The sequence below is a fragment of the Nerophis lumbriciformis genome, linkage group LG25, assembly GCF_033978685.3.
Source record: "Nerophis lumbriciformis linkage group LG25, RoL_Nlum_v2.1, whole genome shotgun sequence".
Lineage (NCBI taxonomy): Eukaryota > Metazoa > Chordata > Actinopteri > Syngnathiformes > Syngnathidae > Nerophis > Nerophis lumbriciformis.
This window is the reverse complement of record NC_084572.2, coordinates 34356803-34380842: the sequence shown is the minus strand read 5'-3', so window position 1 is coordinate 34380842 and position 24040 is coordinate 34356803. Positions and strand designations below refer to the sequence as shown.

The following is a 24040-nucleotide window of genomic DNA, read 5'->3' as shown; positions in this document are numbered from 1 at the left end:
CTCAAAGTAAAGCCGCTGCTCCTCCACATCGAGAGGAGCCAGATCAGGATGCCACCCGAACGCCTCCCTAGGGAGGTGTTTAGGGCACGTCCGACCAGTAGGAGGCCACGAGGAAGACCCAGGACACGTTGGGAAGACTATGTCTCCCGGCTGGCCTGGGAACGCCTCGGGATCCCCTGGTAGGAGCTGGACGAAATGGCTGGGGAGAGGGAAGTCTGGGCTTCCCTGCTTAGGCTGCTGCCCCCGCGACCCGACCTCGGATAAGCGGAAGAAGAAGAATGGATGGATTTTTTTTCAAATAGTTAAATAAATTATTCGCAAGTAATTGAGAATTATTAATTAAATTAATAGTAATTTTCTGGAAGTAAACTATTTGCAAGTAAAGAATTCGCAAATAAAAAAAGAAGTTATTTTAGATCAACTAAATATTCCGCCATTAAAAACATTTTTGCAAATAAAAAACTTTTTTTTTCAAGTACAAAGAGATTTGCAAGTATAAAAAAAAAAATGTGCAAGCATGAAAACAATTTTCCTCAAATAAAATAACGCTCTGTAACTATAAAACAATTATTTCCACGTAAAAAGAAAAGAAAAAAAAACGATTTGCAAGTATAAAAACAATTGTCTTCAATTACAAAATGATTTGCAAGTATAAAAACAATTTTCTTAGTTTAATTTTAGTTTATTTATTATTTCTTCGGTCAGTGGTCAACAAAATAAACAAACAGTTTTACATAAACAAACAGTTGTACGTTCATAAATTGAAAATGTTGCGGACCGAAAGGGTTTAGGCTGAAGTTTTGATTGATTGATTGAAACTTTAATTAGTAGATTGCACAGTACAGTACATATTCCGTACAATTGACCACTAAATGGTAACACCGAATACGTTTTTCAACTTGTTTAAGTCGGGGTCCACTTAAATAGATTCATGGTACAAATATATACTATCATCATAATACAGTCATCACACAAGATAATCATCAGGGTATATACATTGAATTATTTACATTATTTACAATCCGGGGTGTGGGATGTGGAGGGGTGGGGGTGGGGGTGGGGGGTGAGGTTTGGTTGATATCAGCACTTCAGTCATCAACTATTGCATCATCAGAGAAATGGACATTGAAACAGTGTAGGTCTGTCTTGGTAGGATATGTACAGCGAGTAGTGGACATAGTGAGATCAGAAAGCATAAGAACAAGTATATACATTTGATTATTTATATTTGATTATTTACAATCCGGGGAGGTGGGACGTGGAAGGGAGGGTGTTAGTTTAGGGTTGAAGTTGCCTGGAGGTGTTCTTTTAGTGCGGTTTTGAAGGAGGATAGTGAAGTTGAACACTTAATTATTTAAATTAAAAAAAACGATTTGTAAGTACAAAAACAAACGTCCTCAAGGTAAAACTTTTGGCAAACTGCACAACTCGCTAAGAATGAATATTTATGGTGCGGGTGGGAAAAAAACGAAGCTTTTGGAAAGTTTACGCCGACACCTGAATGCCTCACGTCTGTCATTGCGCAGGCGCGTGACGTACCCCGGAAGCGCCATGTCGCTGGAAGACCCGTTTTTCGTCGTGAAAGGGTAAGAAGTTCATTAAAACATGTTTTAAAACGAATTCGAAGGCATTAATTTAGCACGGACATTTAAATATTTGACGTCTCTCCCACTCGGCGAGTCGCTGTGGGAGCCAAAGACACAAAGTTTGTGTAGGGAGGAGTTTAACTGAATGGCGAGCTAGCTTGGATGCTATCCGCGCGTGCACGTTTAGTTTGCGTCCAGCAAACAAAAAGTCACTTTGACTCCTTCTAATCTTCCCTTTATTTGCTTTTTTTTCATCTGTTTGTTTCTTTTTTTTTTCTTGTACTGTTAACTGTAAGCTGCGATGTTGCGAAACGATGCGAAGTTAGCCTGTGTGTGTTTGCTTCAAAAAAAAGCGAAAGTGTGTGTGTGTGTGTGTGTGTGTGTGTGTGTGTGTGTGTGTGTGTGTGTGTGTGTAAACAAAATGGGCTTTAAAAAGAACACAAACAGTCTGCGTGAAAAACAAATAAAGACTGTGTGTCTTTGTGCTCGTGCGTGTGCAGGGAGGTGCAGAAGGCCACTGCGCGTGCTCGCGGCCTGTTTGACAGGTGGGAGGAGCTACTGCAGGATGGAACTCAGGTGAGTGACATTCCCGGGATTCGAACCCCACGCATTTTTGGGGGGTGGCATGGCGTAGTGTGCCGTGGGAGATAATCTAATTCATACTTGCCAACCCTCCCGGATTTTCCGGGAGACTCCCGAAATTCAGCGCCTCTCCCGAAAACCTCCCGGGACAAATTTTCTCCCGAAAATCTCCCGAAATTCGGGCGGAGCTGGAGGCCACGCCCCCTCCAGTTCCATGCGGACCTGAGTGACGTGTTGACAGCCTGTTCTCACGTCCGCTTTCCCACCATATAAACAGCTAATGATCAAGGTTGAGTTCTTGGTTTCTTATGTGGGTTTATTGTTAGGCAGTTTCATTAACGTCCTCCCAGCGCGGTAACAACACACAACAGCAGTCAAGTTTTGTCCCCCGTAAAGCAGTTCGTCTGCCATAAACAGCAATGTTGTGACACTTTTAAACAGGACAATACTGCCATCTACTGTACATGCATATGTGACCCACCCATAATGTGTCACATTTTTGTGTTGATTTATTTATTTTATTTTGTGGTTTGAATTCGTTTTTGGAGCTGTCATTACACATTTATCAGTATTCACATTGGTCAGTAGGGGGCAGTAGGGCGTTTCTTCCCAATTGAATGCTATCACCTGCAGACCGGAAGTGTCTTGTCATTCTGATGAGCGCGACCAGTCTGTGAACAATTCAAACGTCCTGTGTGCTTTTTCCTCCTGTATAACAGGTTAGTTTTGGTGAATCAACTCACTGAATAATTTTACATGTGATCTTTATAAGTTTAAGTACACATTCTGATGGTGGAGCCTAGCTCTAAAGTGTTTTTGAGTTGTAGTTTGCATTTGTGAATGAATCCAGTGCACAGCTGCAGTAATCAATACAAAAAGGCGACGTGAGTGCGCAATGTTTATATAGGAACTTCTGATCCTAATTCAGACTCCCAAATTAGAGCTCCCGTTTTCTTATTGATTTTATAATGTATATTTGTATAATGTGTGTGTTCTGAAATAGTGACAGAGAATAGAACAAGGATGGACAATTCAACCCTTAACTCAACAATGACTAGATGAGTGTTATGTGTGTGTATATGTGTAAATAAATGAACACTGAAATTCAAGTATTTATTTTATTTATTTATATATATATGTGTATATATATGTGTATATATATATATATATATATATATATATATATATAGCTAGAATTCACTGAAAGTCAAGTATTTCTTATATATATCTTAACCACGCCCCCAACCACGCCCCCCAACCCCCACCCCCCCCCACCTCCCGAAATCGGAGGTCTCAAGGTTGGCAAGTATGATCTAATTTCACCTATTTGGGTTAAAATTAGAGATGTCCGATAATGGCTTTTTTGCCGATATCAGATATCCGATATTCTGATATTGTCCAACTCTTAATTACCGATTCCGATATCAACCGATACCAATATATACAGTCGTGGAATTAACACATTATTATGCCGAATTTTGTTGTGATGCATTAAACAATGTAACAAGGTTTTCCCAAAATAAATCAACTCAAGTTATGGAAAAAAATGCCAACATGGCACTGCAATATTTATTATTGAAGTCACAAAGGGCATTATTTTTTTTAACATGCCTCAAAACAGCAGCTTGGAATTTGGGACATGCTCTCCCTGAGAGAGCATGAGGAGGTTGAGGTGGGGGGGTAGGAGGTAGGGAGGGGTGTATATTGTAGCGTCCCGGAAGAGTTAGTGCTGCAAGGGGGTCTGGGTATTTGTTCTGTTGTGTTTATGTTGTGTTACGGTGCGGATGTTCTCCCGAAATGTGTTTGTCATTCATGTTTGGTGTGAGTTCACAGTGTGGCGCATATTTGTAAGAGTGTTAAAGTTGTTTATACGGCCACCCTCAGTGTTACCTGTATGGCTGTTGACCAAGTATGTGTGCATTCACTTGTGTGTGTGAAAAGCCGTAGATATTATGTGATTGGGCCGGCACGCAAAAGCAGTGCCTTTAAGGTTCATTGGCGCTCTGTACTTCTCCCTACGTCCGTGTACACAGCGGCGTTTTAAAAAGTCATACATTTTACTTTTTGAAGCCGATTATTTCCAATATTACACTGTAAAGCATTTATCGGCCGATAATATCGGCAGTCCGATATTTTCGGACATCCCTAGTTAGAAATATTTTTTGCAAACCAGTAATTGTAGTCTGCAAATGATGTGTTGTTGTTGAGTGTCGGTGCTGTCTAGAGCTCGGCAGAGTAACCGCGTAATACTCTTCCATATCAGTAGGGGGCAGCAGGTAGCTAATTGCTTTGTAGATGTCAGAAACAGCAGGAGGCAGGGTGCAGGTAAAAAGGTGTCTAATGCTTAAACCAAAAATAAACACAAGGTGAGTGCCCCTAAGAAATGTAATTGAAGCTTAGGGAAGGCTATGCAGAACAAAACTAAAACTGAACTGGCTGCAAAGTAAACACAAACAGAATGCTGGACGACAGCAAAGACTTACTGTGGAGCAAAGACGGCGTCCACAAAGTACATCCGAACATGACATGACAATCGACAATGTCCCCATAAAGAAGGATAAAAACAACTAAAATCTTCTTGATTGCTAAAACAAAGTAGATGTGGGAAATATCGCTCAAAGGAAAACAGGAAAATACAAAAAAAAAAAAAAAGCTATTAAAATAGGAGCGCAAGACAACAACTAAAACACTACAGACAGGAAAACAGCAATAAACTCCAAATAAGTCACAGCATGATTGACAGGTGGTGACAGTATAGGGATGATGTTTGTTAAGAAATTATCGAGTTCGAGCCCATTATCGAATCCTCTTATCGAACCAATTCTTTATGGAATCCAGATAGGTTGTTGTGTGAAGTGAAGTGAAGTGAATTATATTTATATAGCGCTTTTTCTCTAGTGACTCAAAGCGCTTTACATAGTAAAACCCAATATCTAAGTTACATTTAAACCAGTGTGGGTGGCACTGAGAGCAGGTGGGTAAAGTGTCTTGCCCAAGGACACAACAGCAGTGACTAGGATGGCGGAAGCGGGGATCGAGCCTGGAACCCTTAAGTTGCTGGCACGGCCGCTCTACCAACCGAGCTATACCGCCCTGAGTTCCAAAAGCTATACCGTGCACTGAGTTCCAAAAGCCACGTATGTTTTAAACTAGCGTATGTTTAACCATGCCTGCGCCCAAAAATACGCTGCGCCTTATTTATGCGTTTAAATACAGAAATAGCACCCGTAACTGACACAGCGCCTATTAATACGGTCGCGAAAATACGGTATAGTGGCTTCGATAACGGGAACCGGTTCTCAAAGAGGGATTCGAATCCATGGAATCGGTTCTTTTCTTATCGAACAATCGGGAGAACCGGTTTCGAACATCATCCCTAGTCGCAAGTGTAACACACGTCACACATGACACTGTTTAAAAATGACGTCTCAGCTGACATTAAGCACCCTCTGGACTGGCTGCCGCTACTCCACTCAGCGCAGGTGCAAACAATCAGCTGCTCCTGTTATAGCTGGCAGCGGATGCCGGCAGTATCGACACACAATACCTTTTTTTTCATCGTAAATTATCCAATCACGGATAAAATATTGAAACCGTACGATGCAAAGACTTAAGTCAACTTGACCATCGTCTTTGTAGTTAGAGTTCCATGCAGCGCTTGCAATTGGTTGAATGCACGATGCGCACCCAGAACTCCATTGTAAAAATGTGTGTTCTACATTTGATGTTCGTTTTATTACATTTTATGCTTAAAGGGGAACATTATCACCAGACCTATGTAAGCGTCAATATATACCTTGATGTTGCAGAAAAAAGACCATATATTTTTTTAACCGATTTCCGAACTCTAAATGGGTGAATTTTGGCGAATTAAACGCCTTTCCATTATTCGCTCTCGAACATCGGGAAGCAATCCGCCATTTTCTCACTTTCGTCGGTGTGTTGTCGGAGGGTGTAACAACACGAACAGGGACGGATTCAAGTTGCACCAGTGGCCCAAAGATGCGAAAGTGGCAAGAAATTGGACGAAATTTGTTCAAAACACGAGGCTGTGGGGAAAGCCGACGAAATGGTCAGTCGTTTGTTCCGCACACTTTACCGACGAAAGCTATGCTACGACAGAGATGGCAAGAATGTGTGGATATCCTGCGACACTCAAAGCAGATGCATTTCCAACGATAAAGACCCTAGCTTCCCTGGCCTGCTGACATCAACTCCAAAACTGGACAGATCAGCTTTCAGGAAAAGAGAGCGGATGAGGGTATGTCTACAGAATATATTAATTGATGAAAACTTTATTCATTACTTGCGGTTTTATGTAAATTATTATACATAAACTGTGTTTACCAATAATTTAGCTTAAAAACATTTATTTTTTTCAATCATTCGAGTACATTCGGGTAGTTTTGTGTAATGCAGTATTTTGTGTCTATTTAGGTATGGTTAACCTGAGTGCTGAAATCGTGGAAAAATATATGTTCTTAGCGCGCCTGAAATGGGCTGTCTGGACTCTCAAAGTGCATGTTGTTGCCAAATGTATTTCATATGCTGTAAACCTAGTTCATAGTTGTTAGTTTCCTTTAATGCCAAACAAACACATACCAATCGTTGGTTAGAAGGCGATCGCCGAATTCGTCCTCGCTTTCTTCCGTGTCGCTGGCTGTCGAGTCGGTTTCGCTTGCATACGGTTCAAACCGATATGGCTCAATAGCTTCAGTTTCTTCTTCAATTTCGTTTTCGCTACCTGCCTCCACACTACAACCATCCGTTTCAATACATGCGTAATCTGTTGAATCGCTTAAGCCGCTGAAATCCGAGTCTGAATCCGAGCTAATGTCGCTATACCTTGCTGTTCTATCCGCCATGTTTGTTTGTGTTGGCTTCACTATGTGACGTCACAGGAAAATGGACGGGTGGTTAAAATCAGGCACTTTGAAGCTTTTTTTAGGGATATTGTGTGATGGGTAGCATTTTGAAAACAACTTCAAAAATAAAATAAGCCACTGGGAGCTGATTTTTAATGGTTTTAACCCTTCTGAAATTGTGATAATGTTCCCCTTTAAATCTAGCATGTTCACATTGTTAAAGTTTGTAGTTATGTTACCTTGTTTTCGGCTATGGTGTCATTTTGATAATTGTTGTGTTTATACCATAGTTGTAATATTTGAATGATGAAAGTGTTGTGGCAGTTGTGGATGTCACCAATGAGGCGCGTTAAAGAAACACTCGATTGCTTTATTTGTAATGGTGAACTGCCAACATGAGAATCCCAAACAGGAAGTTTGATGGCTTTGTAAAAAAAAAAACAAGACAAAGTCTCAGTTCATTGTGTTCTTCATGGTGTTTTTGAAACTGCACCAATTTTTTCCTCTAAATTTTCAACTAACATGGGTGTGTTTTTCTAAGAGGATTATTTGTAAAATGTACATTTGCAGAACGTGCTGGTTCTATTTTTGGCCAAAGAAAACAATGTGACGGTTATTTTTAGGTTTTAATGACATGATATTACCAGTCCGGCCCGCGTGGGAATAGATTTGGCTCCATGCGGCCCCCTAAGCTAAAATTAGTTTGACACCCCTGTTCTAAATATCCACGGAAATACGGTAATCCAGACCCACTGCAGCATTGCCATTTGACTACCGTATTTTGCGGACCATAAGGTGCACTGCCGATGAGCGGGTCTAGTGAGGTCTGTTTTCATACAAAAGGCGCACCGGATTATAGGGCGCATTAAAGGGGTCATATTATTAATATTATTTTTCTAAATGTAAAAGACTTCCTTGTGGTCTACATAACATGTAATGGTGGTTCTTTGGTCAAAAAGTTACATAGATGTTTTACAGATCATCTTCAAGCCGCTTTCTGACAGTCCCTTCAGATTATTTATTTACGTGGCTCACCTTTGACAGCGTCTTTTCTCCGTCATCTTTGCTGTAGCGGTGTAGCGTGCAAGGACGGGAGTGGATGAAGTGTCAAAAGATGGAGCTAACTGTTTTAATGACATTCAGACTTTACTTCAATCAATAACGGAGCAGCATGTCCTCATCCGTGGCTCACTAGTGTAGGGATGTCCCCCCGATCCGATATTTGTATCGGATCGGCTGCCGATATTTGCCAAAAATTGCGTATCGGCAAGGCATGGGAAAATGCCGATCCAGATCCAGTTTTAAAAAAAACTCCGGTCCGTGTTTTCCAACGCACCGATTTAAATAATACATTCCACTTTTCTGCTGCTCCCTGAGTTCCGTTCCGCATTTTCCAGCACACCTTCAACACATCCACAGGTCTGTGGATTCTCACGCAGTTGCTTTTAGCTGCTGGCATTACACGACAGGCTCTTCTCACTCTTTCCCGTGTCTCCCTCTCACAGACAGCAAGCGCACCTTCTTACACACGTCACATACTGTCACGTCATACGTCACATACGTATACGTCATACGTCACATACTGTCACGTCATACGTCACATACGTATACGTCATACGTCACATACTGTCACGTCATACGTCACATACGTATACGTCCTCCCCGAGCAGAGAGGTAGCAGCATGGCTAACGTTAGCTGTGATGCTAGCGCAGCCGTGTGACCAACGCTCCCTCTAAGGTGCGCGCCTGTGCAATTGCAAACTGCTCAAGCGTCCACTGCGCATAGCAATTATATGCCACGCACAAAATCACATAAAAAAATAAGCGCATAACAATTTTCGACACACGGACACGACAGAGAAAACAGTTTTCGTCATCATTGTTCAAATATTGTAACGTCTGTCGAGACACTTATCTCCATTCGGTGCCACACGTCCACACCATCAAAATGCAGAGGCAAAAATGTCCACATCAACACTGTATGAAAAAATTTGTGATTTTTTTAGTTTTAATTTCATTCTCTGCATGAAAGTTTAAAAGTAGCATATATTAATGCAATATGAAGAAGAATGTTTTAATGTAGACATGCAAGCCTTGAAAGAAAATTTTGAAAATCAAGACTACATTTCCTGCAAATGGGTGCATTTCTACCCTATATTTTAACTTTAGATTTATTCTCATATCAAACTCTTTTGGCTGTCTTTTTGACACTTACATCTGGCGCCCCCCTCCACACCCTGGATTATAAATAATGTAAATAATTCAATGTGATTATCTTGTGTGATGACTGTATTATGATGATAGTATATATCTGTATCATTAAGTGGACCCCGACTCAAAAGAGTTGAAAAACTTATTCGGGTGTTACCTATTTAGTGGTCAATTGTACGGAATATGTACTTCACTGTGCAACCTACTAATAAAAGTCTCAATCAATCAATCAAAACACATAGAATCATCATACTGCTGTGATTATATGCATCAAGTGTTCATTCAAGGCTAAGGCAAAATATCGAGATATATATCGTGTATCGCAATATGGCCTTAAAATATCGCAATATTAAAAAAAGGCCATATCACTCAGCCCTAGTTTCAATGATGCCATTTCTGTTTGTCATGTACAATTTTGTCTATTTTGTGTTTATCATTGAATAAACAGGTCAGTTTCTTGTTACCAACCATTGTGTATTATTCAAACTCCCCTAATTCAGCTGGCTAGTTGTTATCAAGAGTACTAAAACCCTTTTCAACATGATTCTGACAACTAAGTAGGCTAAATAACTTTAAACTTTAATACATGCTCGGATAGGCCAGTATCGGTCAGTATTGGTATCGGTCAGTATCGGATCGGAAATGCAAAAACAATATCGGTATCGGATCGGAAGTGCAAAAACCTGGATCGGGACATCCCTACACTAATGCAACAACAACAAGGCCGGAAATGTGTCCCGTGAAAAAACGTCCAACCGTAATTCTCTAATAACTAAAGTTCCTTGGGTGAATAATGTAAACTCACTACACCAGTATATTTTAGCGCTTTCATGGCGAGTTTACTGACAGATATAAGTAAGAACTTGACACTACTTTATATTAGAAATGGCAACAGCAGAGGATGAATGTACTGTTGTAACTTATGGGTTATATAGTTCATGTGTGATGCTCATTCATAATTTGCATGTTTGATTTAATTGCTGATAAATTGATCTATTATTATTTACAGCTAAAACGAGTTGAAAGGGAATTGATTTGATTTATACATGTATTTGATATTGATTATTTGAGAAACACTGACACTGAATTGAGTTGTTTCTACTCAATAGCCTAACAAAGGGTTAACTAACCGGATGTTAGAAAAGACCGGGAGCAGGTGCATTGTGGTTGTTGAGATTGAGGATTACGAGCTACGGGTGATGAATGAATGACAGGTAACAAGATATAAGGATCGTTTTGTACCGTTTTGTATTCCATTTTTTTCTTATATAAAGTACAACTTTATTACACATTTTCGACGTCCTGTCCAATACTTTGATCGTAGTTAAGCTACATGTACCATAACAAGATAGAGAAAAAGAAGAAGCTTATCGACTACGGTGTCGGCAGGGAGTACAAAGGCGGACTCACGCAAATTTTCAGGACTTATGCAGATCCCAAATACAGATCAGCAGGTACCAGAAGGTAAGACAAGTTGGTTTTGCTTAATATTGCGAAATAAAACGCCTGATAATGTCTTATCCTAATAATACTCCTATGTTGAAGCACAGTACAATCCATCAAGCGGTGCGGCTTCATAGCTTACCAAAGTCCTACTAAAACATTTTGATGGATTTTTAAGCGCCGTGTGTGATGTTCTATATTTTCCATGGAACATGTAACATTTTGGTGTTGTTTACTTGAGTCATATTGCAGTATACACGTATCTCTTATGTGTGACTGCCATCTACTGGTCACGCATATAATTTTGCCAAGTACCAAATAAAATAGCTTCGAGGTCGGTAAGCACAACCAGAATTATTCTGTGCATTAGCATACCTGCCAACTTTTGAAATCAGAAAAACCTAGTAGCCAGGGTCCAGGGGCCGCAGGCCCCGGTAGGTCCAGGACAAAGTCCTGGTGGGGGGTTCAGGGCCGACGCAAACTGATTATTAGCATTCAGACAGGTTAAAATGTTGCTAAAACCATCACTTTTCTATCAGTCACAGTGACTTTTCAAAACAAAAATATTACAGCAAAAATCATATGGGTTGATTGACATGTTTATTCTGTAAGCTAACTTCAATAGTTTGAAATTATTTTGACAGTTAATGCCAGTTATCCTGTCAACCTTTCACAAGACTTCAATTTGTTAATTGAAAGTATAAACAGTATAAACACTTTTTACAGTAAACAAATGGTAAAACAGTACTAAACAATTCCATAAAAAAAAAATTGGTGTCATTATTAACTTTCTGTCCAAGCTTGTATAATCTACTGCCTTGTTCAATTGTAAAAAATATTCTGTGCCTAAAATTCACATTTCTATCACAATTATCATACTGTAAACATGGTAAGCTAACTTCTTTAAAATTAATAGTCCTGTCAATAGCATGGAATTACAATTCAAATGTAGTTTTTTTGTAAGCCTTTCAAAAGAATTCAAAATATGAAAAATTAATGAAAATTAATTTAAGCCATCAGACACTTGAAAAGTGGCACATCACATCTCTAATGTAATCATTTTAACTTTTCAACAGAAATAGCACTGCAAAAATATTAAGGACATACTTCTGTATTTTGGTAGTTATGCTGTCAACATTTAACAAGATTTCTTCAACTTGGACTTGAAAGCATAAATAGTATAAACACTTTTAACAGTATAACAGTACTAAACAATTCCAATAGATAACATTGGTGTCATTACCTTATTGTGGCTAAAATCCAAATTTATTCTATCAGATTGATCATACTGCAAGAATGATATGGTAACTTTATGATAAGTTTACTTCAATAAAATGTAATTCAATAGCATCATAAATAAAACTTCGGCATTTATCACATCCAAAGAATCTTTTTGGGCGACGAAAAACGTTGAAAGTTTTCCACTTGTATCGCGAGCAACGGCATTAGACTTGTGTTTTTTTGTCCCAACGTGGTCTTTTACATCGCTAATTCCTCCGTGTCCGATCGAAAAGTCTTGTCTGCACAAGGTGCAATTCGCGTAGTTTTCACCCTTTTTGGAACGGATAATTATTCCCGGATAGGCTTTTGAATATTCTTCACGGAATGACTGCAGTTTTCTTTTCGGTTTAAGACTCGTTTGCGATTTTTCTCCGGCTGATTCCATGATCGTTCGCTCATTTGGAAACAATGGCAACTGGTGCCTCGTGCTTGGCAGCGGTGCTATAAATAGCCTCGCGCATGGCATTCGGAATGGCTCGATAGGAAGTTACGGGAAGCAGTGTCGATTGTCATTGTTGTTACGCGATTTCGTGAATAAAACTTAAAAAAAAAAAAAAAAAATGTAATTAATGAAAAACCGTATTTTTTATCACTACAACCGTAACCCAGAATAGGTTGATGAAAACCGTACTAATTACGGGAAAACCGGAGTAGTTGGCAGGTATGCATTAGGCGCACTGTCGAGTTTTGAGAAAATGAAAAGATTTTAAATGTGCCTTAAAGACGGAAAAATATGGTACTATTTTACGATTGCCACTAATGAATTGACAAGAAGGCCAAAGGTGGGACCAAGCAGGTCGCCATGAACGGGTGGAGGGAACCCGCACATGCTGTATGTTGTCTAGCATACATTTTTCTTGTTTGTGTTTTTCTTTGACGGACAGGTGAGTCGCGACGAGCTGGACTGGAGCACCAACGAGTTGCGTAACTGTCTGCGAGCCATCGACTGGGACCTGGAGGACCTGAGCGAGACCATCAGTATCCTTAACGCGCTCTCCTCCGCGTGAGCGTCACACGCTTTGTCTTCACAACAAACACGCACTTTGTTCCCTGCGCTCTTCCAGGAAATAGCCCCCCCCCCCGGGCACGCCACTACAGTGTGTTTCTTTCTTCTCGGCGAGCTTTTACACGCCGTTATGGAGTTGGCGAGGGATCCAGACAAACATAGCGTGATTAGTATCGGTACTTGAGTTTGACCCCAGAAGACTTGTGATGCCTTCTTAAAGAGGCAGTACACAAAATGTTAGAATCAGCGAGATGTAACGTGAGATGTTGGCGCTGCAATAGGGAGAATAATCGTATCCGTTGTCGCCACGGCAACCTCGTTTGGTTCTTGAGCGCCTGGCTCAGGTATCGTGGAGTCCAATCCGGGGAAGTTCCGTCTGGGCGAAGATGAGCTTCGGGAAAGGAGAGGCTTCGTGGAGCAAACCAGGAAGTCCGTGCAGGTGAAGTTGCCTCACTGTGGTGCGAGCGGACCCGCTCGGAATCTGACCCTCGGTTCTGATGTTGTGCTCGACAGGAGATGAAGGACCACCTGTCCAGTCCGGCAGCTGTGGCTCAGACGGAGAAGAAGAACAAGGAGGTCCGTGCAAGCTGAACACATTCCTATTCCCCCCAAGTCCATATATGGTCAATTGCGTCCACACAGGAAACAAGACTTAGACTTCCTTTTTATTGTCATTCAAATTAGAACTTTACAGTACAGATAAGAACGAAATGTTGTTGCATTAGCTCATGGTAGTGCAGGATAAAAAATCAATAAGGTGCAGATATAAATAAATAGATTACTGTACAGATAAATATATTGCACTTTTGCATATGCATCCAACGCAAACACACAACCATTTGTTGTTGTTTTCAGGCCCTGCTGGCTGCATCGGCCCCTGACAGGTCGACGGGTCTGGAGGCCCATTTGGTGTCGACCAACTCCAGATACCTCCAAGATCAGCAGGAACAGCAGCAGGTAACACAAAAGTAGTGTGGAGGTCACATGATCGTCTTTCATAGCAAAATATATTAGCCACACCGACTATAAGTGGCAGATATTATATGTTGTGAAATGATTTATTTACACAGAAATATTGTATATAGAGATGTCCGATAATGGATTTTTTGCCGATATCCCGATATTGTCCAACTCTTAATTACCGATTCCGATATGAACCGATACCGATATATACAGTCGTTGAATGAACACATTATTATGCCTAATTTTGTTGTGATGCCCCGCTGGATGCATTAAACAATGTAACTTTACCATGAATTGATTAACGTGGACCCCGACTTAAACAAGTTGAAAAACTTATTCGGATGTTACCATTTAGTGGTCAATTGTACGGAATATGTACTGTACTGTGCAATCTACTAATACAAGTCTCAATCAATCAAAAACAAGGTTTTCCAAAATAAGAGAACAACTTCAACTCCAGTTATGGAAAAAAGTGCCAACATGACACTGCCATATTTATTATTGAAGTCACAAAGTGCATTATTTTTTTTAACATGCCTCAAAACAGTAGCTTGGAATTTGGGACTTGCTCTCCCTGAGATAATCCTGATACCCACTACAACTATGGGAAATACTATATTTTGACTTTCACAAAGTGCATTATTTTATTTATTTTTTTTAAACATGCCTCAAAACAACAGCTCCAAAAACAATGAAGGCACACAGCTTCAGTCCAGAGTATACTAGAGCATACTTGCCAACCTTGAGACCTCCAAATTCGGGAGATGGGGGGGCGGCGGGGTTGAGGTGTGGGGTGTATATTGTAGCGTCCCGGAAGAGTTAGTGCTGCAAGGGGTTCTGGGTATTTGTTCTGTTGTGTTACGGTGCGGATGTTCTCCCGAAATGTGTTTGTCATTCTTGTTTGGTGTGGGTTCGCAGTGTGGCGCATATTTGTAACAGTGTTAAAGTTGTTTATACGGCCACCCTCAGTGTGACCTCATTCACTTGTGTGTGTGAAAAGCCGCATATATTATGTAACTGTTTGTATGGAGGAAAAGCGGTCGTGACGACAGGTTGTAGAGGACGCTAAAGGCAGTGCCTTTAAGGCACGCCCCAAAATAATGTTGTCCGGGGGGAAATCGGGAGAATGGTAGTCCCGCGAGATTTTCTGGAGGGGCACTGAAATTCGTGAGTTTCCTGGGAAAATTAGGTAGTTGAAAGCGATACCGATAATATCCGATATTACATTTTAAAGCATTTATCGGCCGATATTATCGGACATCTCTAATTGTATAAGTGTTTATTTACCTTAATTGTTTCCAAACGGTGTCTGTAAAACGGCTGGTCAAACAAAACAGAAGTCATCGTCATGGACCCGCTCTCCAATCAGCTAAACACTCATTAGGTCCTTTTCCACCAAAAGTTCAGGAACTATGTGTTCATGGAGAAGTGTGTGGTTTGTGTTTCCACCGCTTTTCACAGTTCAGGCTGATGACGTATGGAGGAGTGGCACAGTGTATTTCTACACTGATACCATGTAAATAAACAGACAATATTAGGTCACGGTTCTTTTACAGCATCAAGGGTTGGAATTGGGGGTTAAATCACCAAAAAGGATTCCCGGGCGTGGCCACCGCTGCTGCTCACTGCTCTCCTCACCTCTCAGGGGGTGATCAAGGGTGATGGGTCAAATGCAGAGAATAATTTCGCCACACCTAGTGTGTGTGTGACAATCATTGGTACTTTAACTTTACTTTACTAAACACTAAATGAAATACAAAGCAATAATACACAAAACAATATGATTAAAAAAAAAGAAATGTATCAAATTGTTCATAAAAAGAATGCGATTAAATATTTGAATGGTTTGACAGCATGAATGTGTTCATACAGTTGCTGTTGAACTATTTTATTTTGTAATCTGATGAATTTGGCTAGAAGAGTTGCTTAATCTGTTGGGAGTTTTTTAAACTTTCAAGTAACGGAGCATGTGCGCTCAAAAAATTAATTGTGTGATTAATCTGTGTTTACAAGCGATTATTTTGTTGTGAATAATCACACGAGTTAACTTGTGAAACTAAATGTGTGTGTAGCTGATCATGCAGGAGCAGGACGATCATCTGGAGTTGGTGTCTGGAAGCATCCGAGTCCTCAAAGACATGTCAGGACGTATTGGAGATGAACTGGACCAACAGGCCATGTAAGTCTCCGCCTACTCATCAACAATACTGTGATTCAATGTTTCGATCCCACAAAGTCAAATAATCCACCAGTAAAATTGAGAGAGAGAGTTTTGAGGTGTTTTTTATTTTATTTTATTTTTTAAAACATCACATCTTGAATCAATGTTTTTGTGTTCCTTGTAACTTTGACCTCAAAGAGCACTTCAACAATCACAGGTTGCAGTAGAAGCACATACTCACAGCTCAAAAATAGGGATGCGTAAAATATCGATTCATAATTTTTAAAAAACAATGTTTTTATATTTTTTTTATAACAATCAACTTGTTTTATAGTTGTTTTAGGCCATCTTAAAGCAACCAAAATGGGTTTTTCTCACCTGTTTTGGAAAAAGTGTCACTATAATTATTAATTAGTTCATTATTAATTATTACAATTAGATCATATGGACAGCCATAAGTGTTTACATTTTGCTTTATATTTATTATTTTACTTATTTTTTGCCTGGTTTTGTATTTGTTTTGTATCATCCCGTGAGGTGTATATTACTGTATATTAATTTTTATTTTTATTTTTTTATTTTTTTCGGTTTGTACTTCATGAAGTTTTGCACTTGTTGTGTTTTTTGTATGTTTTTTTGTTTGTTTTCGTTATATTTGGATGTAATTGTTGGTTTATATGATATTAAGTAAGACTACGTATTATGTTGAAGGGGGCAGGAAAATATAAGATTTTTCTTCATCCTGCTCCTTCTCAGGCATTGGTGTGTAAATGTATAATTTAATAATTGTGGTATAATTGTCTATCGATCAAAGATGCACATCAATGAAGGAGATAAATCAAATGAATGAATGAAAAAACTATAATTATTATACCAAATAATGTATTGCAAAAAAGTTTGAATCGAGAATCTTGTTTAATTAATAATTATTGTTGTTTGTTTATTGGAATTTGGACATATACAGTGCAGAAATACAATTAAACACATGTCAAATGTTCTTTTTTTTAAAAAATTTGATCAATTCTAATTCGAATCGGAGTCAGATCAAATTGTTAGGTGCCCAAAGATTCACACCTCACTAATAAGTCATAATTAACTAGAAGAGGCAATTCCTGAAGGAATTGCGTGTGAATGCTCCAATGCTGAAGTTGAACTGAAATGCTGACAGAATGTAGTATAAATTTGTATTTGAAGAGTTTGATTTTCCAGGAAAAAAATCGGAATTTGGTTTGGAACTTGGGAAAGTGTTAGTTTGAATGTTCAGGATGAGTGGAATGTGTTGAATAGGTTGAAAAATGTGGAAATTGTGCAACTAGGAAAAATTTCACGTTCATTGCAATGTGAACTTCCTGGAATTTTGAGAAAAGCGCAGGATTTTTTGAAAATGATTAAGAGCATGCATGTCCTGAATGAGCTGAATTGGTCGACCCCAAAAGGGACAAGCGGTAGAAAATGGATGGATGGTTGATGTTGGAAATGTTGAAATCGGTCATGAAATGTTGACGTAGTAACACTTTTTTAATTGAGGAATTGTGTTATGGAAATCCTGGAATTTTGGGAAAACCGGGAATCTTTCTAGTTCCCAAACCAACTTGGTTTTTTGTCCTGACTAAGAAAAATGTTTTGACAGTAGAACTGTAGAAATGGGATGAAAAAAGAAAAAGGAGTAGTCAAACAAAAAAGGGTGGAAATAGGGTTAACAAAACAGGAATTCCTGGAAATTTGTTGAACGTGGAAAAATGGTAGTTTGAATGTTCAGGATGAGTCGAATGTGTTGAAGGTGGAATGGTTTGAAATCGGTTGAAAAATGTGGGAATTGTGGAAGTTTGAAAAATGGACAATTCATTTTGAATGTGGAAAATGAAAAAAAAAAAAAGGAATTATGGGAAATCCGGGAATTTTTTTTAGAATTGTTGAAGTAGAGCACACAATCCCTGAACAGGCTGAATATTTTGAAGTTGGAACAGTTTGAATCAGATGAAAATTGTGGAACTTTGAAGAATGTCCCATTGATTTCAATGGGAATTTCCCCCAAATTTGGGAATTTCGTGAAAAGCAGGATTTTTTTGTAAAATGGTAACAAACTCGAATGGTCTGAATGAGTTGAAATGGTTGATGACATTTTTCAAATCGGTCAAGAAATGTTGAATGTTCCGTAATACCAAATGGTATTATGGAATTCCTGAAATTTCAGGAAAACCGGAAATTTTTTCAGTTAAAAAAAACAAAAAACTTCTTTGTCTTGATTAAGAGGAATGTTTTGACAATGGAACGGTTGAAAAATGTGTGAGGAGTAGTCGCCAGAAAAAAGGGTGGAAATAGGGCTTATGAAAACCAGGACTTCTGGAAAATCCTGGAATTTTTTTGAACTTGGAAAAAGGGTAGTTTGAATTATCAGGATGGTGGAATGTGTTGAAGGTGGAATGGTACGAATAGGTTGAAAAATGTGGAAATGGTGAAAGTTTGAAAAATGGCCAATTCATTTTAAATGGGGAAAAATGTCCTGGAAATCTGGGAATTGTTTTTTATTTTTCCCGAATAGGCTGAACAGTTTGAAGTTAGAACAGATTGAATCAGGTGGAAAATGTGGAAGGTAGAACGTGCCAAAATCTGGAGAAGAAGAAGAAATAGGTGAATTTTGGTGTAGAAAACCATATTTTATATATATGTATGTATGTATGTATGTGTATATATATGTATATGTATGTCTTTATGCACTACATTACCCAGAAGGCCTAGTGCTGTAGATGGAAACAGGAAGTAGGTCTCAGCTATGTTTGATCAAATTATGAGAAGACGTTGTAATTTTAATAAAGTCCTAATATCAGAAAATATATGTTTAAAATATAATGATGATATAATAATCGATGATTAATTATTATGTAATTGAATAACCGACCATTACTTTTTATTTTATGGACTGGGGGGGAAAAAAAGGAAAAACGGCAGGAAATGAAAGCCCTTGTTTTGAAAGAGTGCAGGAAATGGCTTCCTCACGTTGTGACGTACTTGCAGTATATTGGGAGACTTTGGGGACGAGATGGACCAGACGTCGTCACGCATGGACTCTGTCCTCAAGAAGCTGGAGAAGGTCTCTCACATGACCAGCAGTACGTACACACACACACACACTGTCGCTGTTACCGTGGCAACGTGAGTTGATCCCGACAACTTCCTGTGTGGCGCCCGCAGGTCGTCGCCAGTGGTGCGCCATCGGCGTGCTGGCGGCCGTCCTCGTCGTCGTCCTCATCCTCTTCTTCGCTCTCTGATGCCGGTGACCTTTGAACTCTGGACTGCGCACTGTTTTGTTGCCTCCCGAACGGCTGGTTGTCGTCGCCGTGGAAACCTCAGTGAAAAGTCGGCGGCGGCCAATTGAAATCAGGGATGTGTTTTCCCAGCTTTTTGAACGTCGCGAAACATTTTGATGTTTTATTTTGAAACGTAAGTTTTTAAAACAACTTTTTTTTATACCGTGGCAATGTAATTGCGTTGGCGTGACTACGTCAGCAGCCTCCTGCAAGCTGCAAGCCGTTGCTAGGCAGGATGCTGTTGCTAGGGAGGATGCTGCAGCAGGAAGCACGCTGTTGTTAAGCCCAGCGCTCCTCCTGCTGGAGAACAATGGTATCGCTTAAGTGACTTAATACTGTACATTTGTATTGTTTTTTTTTGGCTTTTATTATTTTGTACAGAAGCTCATGCTGACATTTCACATGTTTTGAGAGAGCGAAAACTCAACCAAATGTATCTTATCCAAATTGTACTGCCAAGTTTGAATGTTTTAAATGTAAAAAGTGTTTATTTTTTTGCTCAGCTGTGTTTTATATTATATTGAAACGATGCAGAATCATAAAGAATAAAAAAAAAAGTGTAGTCATTCACATATCAACTTGTCTTCTTTTAAAATCGCTTTTAAAACAACTTGTAAAAGTGGGAGAACACTGCCATCTGCTGGCGAGTCGTAGTAACGTTGTCATGAGAAAAACACTTAGTTTTTACGAGGATATTGTAAATGAGAACTCGGTCGTATTTGGAGGGAAATTACGTCATAAGCGTGCCTTGAGGTCATAGACATGTTATAAGTAGACGCAGCATTGGCTGCTGTGACGCGAGAAATTGGGCCGCCATCTTGAAGTGGTGATGAGTCGACAAGCAGCCTAAACTGACAGTTGACAGGTAGAAAACAAAGATGGTGTTCAGCGTTTTCCTGCTCAAATGAGCGGACTGTTGAAAATAGGAATCGGGGGGATTACTTTTCACATGTAAGATATAACATTAACGCACTATTGGTTGTATTTTGTGAAAATGATATTACTACAGAGTTGAGAAGGAGCAAAGATCTTCAATAGTACTGAAATCGTAGCCGCTAGCAAACAAGAGTTGACCATAATAGAATTGCTTGTCAATAAAATTAATTACATTTAAAAATGTCATGCTTGGGGGGGGGGGGTTCTTATAGCATATAAGAATATTATATTACTGTTAAGCAAACTATGAATAATAAAACTCGCCAAAACATGTGTCATTTATCATAGCTACACGTATGACAAAAAAACACGTGAAAATCAGTGGCATTCAGTGAGGTAAGATGAATTAAATGCGCTGACAAATGAACTGCACTGAGTGGAGCGGATCACCACTCCAAGATGGCGGCCCCGCGTCTCGTCAGCGCCAGTAGGCAGTAGCGCTCGATGTACGGCGTCTATGGCGTCAGTCAGGCTGGTCAGCTGACGTTAAACTCCCCTTCTGATTGGCTGCTGCCACTTTCGCGCCAAAGATGAACCTCAGCAGGTGGAGCAATCAGTCTGCTGCTGCAAACGACGACACATTTGTTTCGAATCTTTCATGAAATAACTCGAGAAAATCGGCGGTAAGATTTTTGACATATTTTCTCTTTGCTCCTGAACTGAAAAAGTCGATAGTTGGACGTAGCTTTGACCGGAACTCCATGACAAAAATGCGTAGTTTTTTTTAACGTTTTTCTTTGTTAAGACTATTATTTTAAGATGAACTAGAAATAATGCCCATTCCTAAAACTTTTCAACACGTTTCTTTAATTTCGGGTCTATTTATTTTTGGGTAATTGTTTTCATTGATTGTATATTTGTGACGTTTAATGGCAAATGCTAACCGGAAGTGTCGCCGGAAGTGTCACCGGAAGTGCACGAAAATAATGCGACGAAGTAAACAAGATTCTGAACAACATTGGTGAAATACATGTAATTATCTTTATTGTTATAGTGAAGATGAATCTATCATTTTGAATACTTGTAAATTATTAAAGTGTTAATGTAAATAAAAAAACTGAATATAATTTTTTTTCTTTACCTTTTTGTGGATCATAAACTAAATTCAACTTATAAAGAAGCTTTTTATAAAACGGGACACACTTTTTATGAACTAAATAATTAGTAGAGAAGTTGTATTTTACCAGATGTTTAAACAGAGTATTATGAGAATACAATCCTATTCAGTAAAACAAACCCTACCAGGATAATTAAAAACCACCATTTGACAAATAAATGAGTAAAGTTGTAATGTCAAGTGGAAAATAGTTGAAATATTGAAATAATAATTGAGTAAAAAGTCGTGATGCAAAATAATTGGCTCGTGGCATTATGTTAATATTGTAAGTGTGCATTTATTGTGAATACAGTTGTAATTTTACAGGATAAAACAGTCGTAATACTAAAATAAGATACAAAAATAAAAAAATCCCAAATAAAGTTAAAATACAACAAAAGTTGTAATTTAGAGAGGGAAGTCCTTAATTGACCGAAATAAAGTCGTAATATCGTAAAATTGTTAAGGAAAACATTTTATTGAAATAGTTGCAATATATGATATATGTATATATATCATATATTGCAAATATTTGAACTTTTATATATATATATATATATATATATATATATATATATATATATGTATATATGTATATATGTATAGTACGAGTACTAGTTTGAAATATAAAATGTCGCAAACTTGTAAAATAAAAAAAATTGCAAATACATTTCGAGAAAGAAAAAAATCATACTAAAATGTTCAAACTAATTTACAAAATGAAATCAAAATACGAGACTAAAGTCCTAATTCATTAAAATGTAAGAATTGCAAAATAAAGTTGCAATATTACAATAAAACACCATTTTACAAAAAAATAATTCAAAATATGTGGTAATTTAAAATAAAATGTAATAATGTTGCCTGTTGAAAAAATATGTAAGAAAGGAAATGTATTGCTGAAAGAATAATATTTTTACAACAAAAAGAGCAAAACATTTTTTTATTTTGGCTGCACTCGCTATCACCAATTTTACTGTTATATTTTTATTCTATTGTAATATTTTTCTAATTTGTTTCCATTTATACCCCCATTATTTACTTTTTACTTTTTAAATTCGATCTCAATTTTGTACACTGCTGCTGGAATTTTAATTTTCCTGAAGGAATCAATAAAGTACTATATATCTATCCATAACACCAGTCTACCAGTAGGGGGCGGAGCTTAAAAGAAAGACACACCATCAGTGTTTTTGTTACAAACATTTGATTTTAATTAAGATTGTATCCTCTTCTTTCATTTTTAAACACAGTAGTTTATGTGCAATTATGTGTATTATTTGATGTATTATTCAAAAGGAGTTGGCACCTGGAACACATGGAGAGGGTGGTGGGTGGGGGGGGGGGGGCACTGGCATTTACAAGGGGTACCATGGGGGAAGGAGGGGCGGGCGGGGGGGGTCTTACTGCATTTGTTGTATTATATTTTGTTTTGTTTTTAAAAGCTGCTTTTTTCCCCCTTTTGTGGTGACTGAAAGTGATCAAAGCAAAGACTTCGGAGCTCGTCATGCACATTCCCACGTCACAAAATCATATCTTTGCTTCTTTCTTCTTTTTCTTCGCAGGGCGCCGGTTGCCATGACAATGCGTGAGCCCCGCCCACACGTCCCGTGAGGTAAGAGCGTTTGCGTGAGGAGGAGAGGTGAGCTGTGCGTTCCCGTTGGGGTTCAGAGGTCAGACCATGGCTGAGAGCTTCCGAGGTAAAACGCTTTTGAGGTGTAGAAAAAAACTGCATTTGCGCGCACACACACACTCGAAGGGGGGGTTGTGTGTGTGTGTGTGTGTGTGCGCGCGCGCTGCTCCAGAGGTTAGTGTGTGTGTGTGTGTTTGGATAAAGAGTCACGTGATGATGATGATGATGAGACAGTTTCAGACCAACACGCTCAAGTTCCACCAGTTTTTGTCCATTAGACATTCCCCACATGACCACCAGGGGGCCTCACAGGAAAAATCCACCCCAGGAATTTTCTATTGACTTTTTGTTTTTAGCCACTTTTTAAAAAAATGATTTAATTGTATTTATTTTACTTTTTTGGCCACTTTTTCAAAAATATTTCCTTTTTTCATTTTTTTTTTATTTGACTTTTTTGGCCATTTTATTTTAAATTAATTTATTTAACCATATTTTGTAAAAAAAAATATATATATATATTGTATAACATTTTTTTGGGCCACTATGCAGTGGCCATGTCGAATGGAAGTGGGAGGAGTCAAAGCCACAGAGCTAATTGGCTCAACAAGTCGAAAGGGGGCGTGGTTTATCCTGGAGTGGATTTTTCCTTTCACATTCATCATGAAAAACTGCAAGCAGATCATACCTTTTTTTTTTTTTTTTTTTTTTAACCACCACCACAAAAAAAAAGACAAACATTTTCAACAAAAACAAAATCCAGCTGGCGTAACGTAAATACTCAAAATAACAGCAAATAACTCGCTAATTCAGCAAACATTACAGCTGTGGCTGTAGTCAACCTCCTAATGTAGTTCTTATGAGCGCCATTTGCTTTTCTCCTGTCACAGCTTTTAATGCTGACTCAGCAGTTTGCTCGATTACGACATTGTTCCCCATATTATCGCAACACTAAAATTTGTTTGTGCTGCA

General features: G+C 38.7%; 1 protein-coding gene and 1 long non-coding RNA gene across 3 annotated transcripts; both read left to right on the top strand.

The window, feature by feature from the left end:
* The first annotated feature begins 1430 nt into the window (after positions 1 to 1430).
* Positions 1431 to 19962, top strand: LOC133621854 (syntaxin-10-like). 2 transcript variants are annotated; one of them, XM_061984251.1, is made up of 9 exons: positions 1431 to 1586; positions 2087 to 2162; positions 12853 to 12946; positions 13319 to 13413; positions 13488 to 13550; positions 13830 to 13888; positions 16051 to 16116; positions 19114 to 19208; positions 19291 to 19962. In XM_061984251.1, exons 1-9 carry the CDS (start codon positions 1438 to 1440, stop codon positions 19365 to 19367), a joined length of 774 nt encoding a protein of 257 aa, XP_061840235.1. In that variant the 5' UTR covers positions 1431 to 1437; the 3' UTR covers positions 19368 to 19962. The 2 variants fall into 2 exon arrangements, with proteins under 2 accessions (XP_061840235.1, XP_061840234.1); XM_061984250.1 differs by having other exon boundaries at positions 1434 to 1586; positions 13830 to 13931; positions 16010 to 16116.
* A 909-nt stretch (positions 19963 to 20871) lies between these two features.
* On the top strand, positions 20872 to 23775 carry LOC133621853 (uncharacterized). The gene is made up of 2 exons (XR_009817705.1): positions 20872 to 20965; positions 23004 to 23775. It is a non-coding gene; the product is annotated as an uncharacterized lncRNA (long non-coding RNA).
* Positions 23776 to 24040: the final 265 nt, after the last annotated feature.

What these genes read in the sequence shown, in the direction of transcription:
- LOC133621854 (XM_061984250.1), top strand. Translation starts at nt 1,438, where the DNA reads ATGAATATTTATGGTGCGGGTGGGAAAAAAACGAAGCTTTTGGAAAGT. An exon ending in CGGAGAAGAAGAACAAGGAG is followed by an intron (nt 13,551 to 13,829) that starts GTCCGTGCAAGC and finishes TGTTGTTTTCAG; the next exon opens with GCCCTGCTGGCTGCATCGGC. An exon ending in ATCAGCAGGAACAGCAGCAG is followed by an intron (nt 13,932 to 16,009) that starts GTAACACAAAAG and finishes ATGTGTGTGTAG; the next exon opens with CTGATCATGCAGGAGCAGGA.